This window comes from Oratosquilla oratoria, chromosome 4 (assembly GCF_046742065.1).
Source record: "Oratosquilla oratoria isolate Oo_2021 chromosome 4, ASM4674206v1, whole genome shotgun sequence".
NCBI lineage: Eukaryota > Metazoa > Arthropoda > Malacostraca > Stomatopoda > Squillidae > Oratosquilla > Oratosquilla oratoria.
Genome location: NC_134780.1, coordinates 17210259 through 17215258, shown reverse-complemented (window position 1 = coordinate 17215258; position 5000 = coordinate 17210259). Strand labels below are relative to the sequence as shown.

Genomic DNA, 5000 nt, shown 5'->3' with positions numbered 1-5000 from the left:
AAGAAACTAACGAAGCAGAGCGCTTTCGTATATTACATCTTCAGTGCAACAAGTACATAGTAATAGAAATGCATAGGTAATATATACATGAAAAAAGGAACAAGGACAGTTTGAATAAGAGTAGGGGTGGAGGTATGAATCAAACTACACTGATTCATACCACCAGTGATGAAAATACAAACCTACACAAGGGCTTATATAAACTTGATAATTTTATTTGTCAAGAAATTAGTAAGATAATATCAGGTAAAATGTAACCCAGCGACTATGACCTAATGTCGCCCTACCATCATTAGTGGAAGCATTGACCCTGGCGACTGTGACCTGATGTCGCCCCACCATCATTAGTGTATTGACATTGACGTTCCACCCTCCAGGGGGTAATTGACCGCTATCCTTATTCAAACTGTCCTTGTTCCTTTTTTCATGTATGTATTACCTATGCATTTCTATTACTATGTACTTGTTGCACTGAAGATGTAATATACGAAAGCACTCTGCTTCGTTAGTTTCTTTTTCCAAGTGGTCTCATTTGCATAAGTGAACACACGTACCTGTTCTTATTAGCATATATATATGTATATATATATATATATATATATATATATATATATATATATATATATATATATATGCGTAAGTAACCACTAGTAAAAGTAAACTAACGAAGCAGAGCGCTTTCGTATAATTACATCTTCAGTGCAGATACAAAGAAGGAATTATAAGATGAAGAAACAAGGTACAGAATATATGACATAGTGAAGAGGGCATTCGGAGAGGTAGTGGAAGAAGTACACGTGACGGACGTTTGGGCCGTCCTGGTAACCAACAAGTATGGGACGTTTGGGCCGTCCTGGTAACCAACAAGTATGGGACAACTGCTCATAATTTATATTACAATTTAAACAATTTTGAAATTTCATGAGAAATAAAACTATCTAATTTGTAATATAAATTATGAGCAGTTGTCCCATACTTGTTGGTTACCAGGACGGCCCAAAGATATAAGGACTCCACCAACAGTGCCTATATCAGAAGAGCACTAACTCATTGTAGCACATGGGAACAAGTGCATAATGAAATAGAACGTTCTACCCAAGTACTGCTCAATAATGGGTTTAGCGAAAAAGAGATAAGCCACCAAATAAAGAGAATAATGGACGGCTGGCATAAAAAAAAAAAATAATAACCAGAATAAAGAGAAAATTAATATCTATTATAAATCAACTTTTTCGTCAGCATATAAAGAAGACGAACGCATAATGAAACAAATTATCAAAAGAAACATCAAACCAGTAAATCCAGAGAAAATACTCAACCTGGTAATTTATTATAAAACCAAGAAAACTAGCCACCTCCTTATTAGAAACAGCCCCCAACAAGAGAAAAGGGAACCTCAGAAATCCCATGTCATTTATAGGTTCAATTGTACACGAGGGAACTGTGAAGCCCTCCCATCCACCTATATTGGCATGACTACAATGAGGTTGTCCCGTCGCCTCTCATATCACCTGACATCTGGAGCCCCTAAAAACCACTTAAAAGAAGCACATGGCATAACACTATTAAGAGAGAACCTAGAGGAAAACACTGAAATTTTGGATTTATGTACTGACGATAGACGGCTCCTAATTTTAGAAGCATTATATATTAAAGAGTTAAGCCCAGATCTAAATAAACAAGCAGACGACCTTAGAGCCCTCCCAAGCATGAGGCAAACTGGTGCAAATCCAAACACGAGACATAACACCACAAACGCCAATATGGGACAAAACACCACCAGTGTAAACACGAGACAAAATTCCGCCACAACATGCACCCGGAGGCTCTCCTAGTGCACGTGACATTTCGTCGCTCTCCTAGTGCACGTGACATTTCGTCACTGCCCGAATACCGGGTGACCTCCCCTAGTATGATCAGCCAGTTTGAAGGATTAGTATAAAACTTAGAACTTTTATTAGACTCATCGGATTAATTCTTATACTATAAGATAGTACATCCCAATAGCTACTGAAGAAGGGTCTAGAATTCGAAATCGCGATCTAGCTAATATGACTACATACAGCCAAGTCATAAATTTCCTTTCTAAAGAACATAAATCTATAATAAGGTATATGGAAAATACCTATAAGAAAATAATTAATGCAAAACTAGCCATCACTTTTAATGATATATATATATACATATATATATGATATATATGTACATATATGTATATATACATATATAGACATACACATATACACACATATATATATATATATATGTATATACAGTATATACATATATATATACATATAGGATGACTACTTCTCCAAACTCGACCACATCCTTTCTGACACCTCCAAATTCAAGAAAATCTCCAGTGACCCTACCAGAAAACTCAAGGTGAAGGTAAACAACCTCATCACCACCAACAATACAGCCTTGGACCATCTACATATCCCTCCTATTGTAGGTGAGTTTTCTCCAGGTTACATTTATGGAAATGTAAAAACACATAAACCCAACTGCCCTCTTCGCCCAATCATCTCACAGATACCTACACCAACATACCGCCTCTCCAAACTACTTAATGACATCATCATTCCGTACATGCCTAAGAAGTTTTCCCTGAAATCCACCGATGAGTTCTTGGATATTATACGCAGCAAACAACCCCAAGGAATCATGGCTTCTCTCGATGTCCAGTCCTTATTTACACATGTTCCAGTCCTACAGACAGTGGACATCATTCTTCAGAACGCTTTCCACCACCCAGAACTCCCACCCCCTAAAATTCCTGAATATATTTTGAAGAAGCTTCTCCTCGCTTGTACGACCGAAGTGCCCTTTACAGACCCTTCGGGACAACTATATCACCAAGTTGAAGGCGTAGCCATGGGGTCTCCTTTAGGCTGTACTTTCGCGGATTTCTACATGTGCCATTTGGAAAACAAGGTTCTACAAAATCCCGAATTACGGCCTTTCACTTATTGTAGATATGTCGATGACATATTTGTAGAGGTGAGAAGTGAGTCTCATCTTATGGAATTGCAGCAAGCCATGGAATCTTCTTCTGTCCTGAAATTTACCTATGAACTCAACTTACATAACAAGATCCCTTTCCTAGACATCCTAATTTCTTCAGAGGACGACCAATACCAGACCACCGTGTACAGGAAGAAGACAGACATAGGTAGATGCCTCAATGCTGCTAGCGAGTGCCCTCAACGCTACAAGTTGAGTGTCATACGTGCCTACCTCCGCCGTGCTTTCCGGAACTGCTCCTCATGGACCTTATTCCACCAGGAATTATCTCGCATCAAGCAGATACTTTCCAACAACGGATATTCTAACACAGTCATAGACAACGAAACAAGAATATTCATGACATGCATTTTTACACAACAAGAACAAAACCAACCTCCCACCAAACATATACTCTATTACAAATACCAAATGACACCTGCTTACAAAACGGACGAACGCGTCATCAAAGAAATAATCACACGAAACACTACTTGCACCAACCCTAAAGACAAATTAGACATTATTATTTATTACAAAAACCTCAAGGTCTCCAACCTCCTTATGACGAACAATTTGTCTAAAAACCACAGTCCCCTCAAGCAAACCAATGTGATATACAAATTTTCCTGTCCCGAAGAAGGTTGCAAACTTCTAAATAATGTATCTTACATTGGTGTCACTACGACTTCGTTGAGCAGGAGACTTACAATGCATGCTCGTGAGGGCAGCATACAAAAACACATGAAACAAACTCACAACAAAACCCTCACAAGGCCACATTTGGTGGATAACACGAAAATACTTAGACACTGCAGCAATCACAGAAAACTACACATTTTTGAGAAAGTATACATTTCACAACAGACTCCACTCATCAATATACAGACCGACACACTCGGTGCCCTCCTATTGCATACGAACTCGACTGTTCAAAGACATCCTCCGAGCATCGCAACTCCCAGAAGCAACAGTTCCTCCCTAGGGAGTTCCAGCAGACATCCTCCCAGCGCAGCCGACATAATCCCACCGAACATAATCCCACCGGACATAATATCACCAATCAACAACAGACCCATCCTACGGAGTTCCAGCAGACATCCTCCCAGCGCAGCTGACATAATCCCACCGAACATAATCCCACCGGACATAATCTTACCAATCAACAACAGACCCACCACACGTAGCTCCATTGTGCGCCAACCTAGGTAATAACTGTGACCTCTCCCAGTACCATGTATACACCATTGTGCGCCAACCTAGGTAGCAATTGTGACCTCTCCCAGTATCTTGTATACACCAAATTTCTGCACTTAAATTGTTAGCCTCCTTTTATGCATTAGATTCTTTTCTCGCCTGAAGATGGTTGAAAGCATCAACCGAAAGCTCGCATTATGTATTATTGTATAGTATTTTCTTAACAATACAATATGGATCTCGGCAGCCTCGTTTTTGACCTCCCTTCTGATTACAAGAAGTCTATTCGGAAGATAGAGAAAACTACTAAGAAGATAGTTGATACTGAATTTGCGCTGGTCTTTAACCAAACATGTTTAAAAGAGAACTTACTGCCTGTTTATTCTAATATATATATATATATATATATATATATATATATATATATATATATATATATATATATATATATATATGTATGTATGTATATATATTGCTACTGTCCCGTCTTTCTGATAATTGCTAGATTTTATTTGTGTCTTTTATTGTTTTTATTACTTATTTTTCTTTCTTATGCATCTTATGTTGGTCTGTTCTTTCTATGTATTCAATTTCTATGCATTTTTCGCCCATCCATTTTTCTTTTGCTCTTTTACATTCCCTATGTACCTTTATGTTAAGTTCTTTGTATTTCTCTTCATCTTTGTTTTTGTATTTTCTTCTCTCTTCTATTAATTCATGAATCTCATCTGTCATCAATGGTTTCTTATTTCTTCTTTCTCTTATTGTTATGATTTCTGACCCCTTTTCCATGG

General features: G+C 38.0%; 1 protein-coding gene across 1 annotated transcript in view; it reads left to right on the top strand.

Moving 5' to 3' along the window:
• LOC143024404 (uncharacterized) overlaps positions 1 to 5000 on the top strand; it is a 10323-nt gene that overhangs the window by 1110 nt on the left and 4213 nt on the right. The window contains exon 2 of the mRNA XM_076183204.1: positions 2367 to 3342. Coding sequence (XP_076039319.1) covers positions 2367 to 3342 — 976 coding nt within the window. The remainder of the gene's footprint in view (positions 1 to 2366; positions 3343 to 5000) is intronic.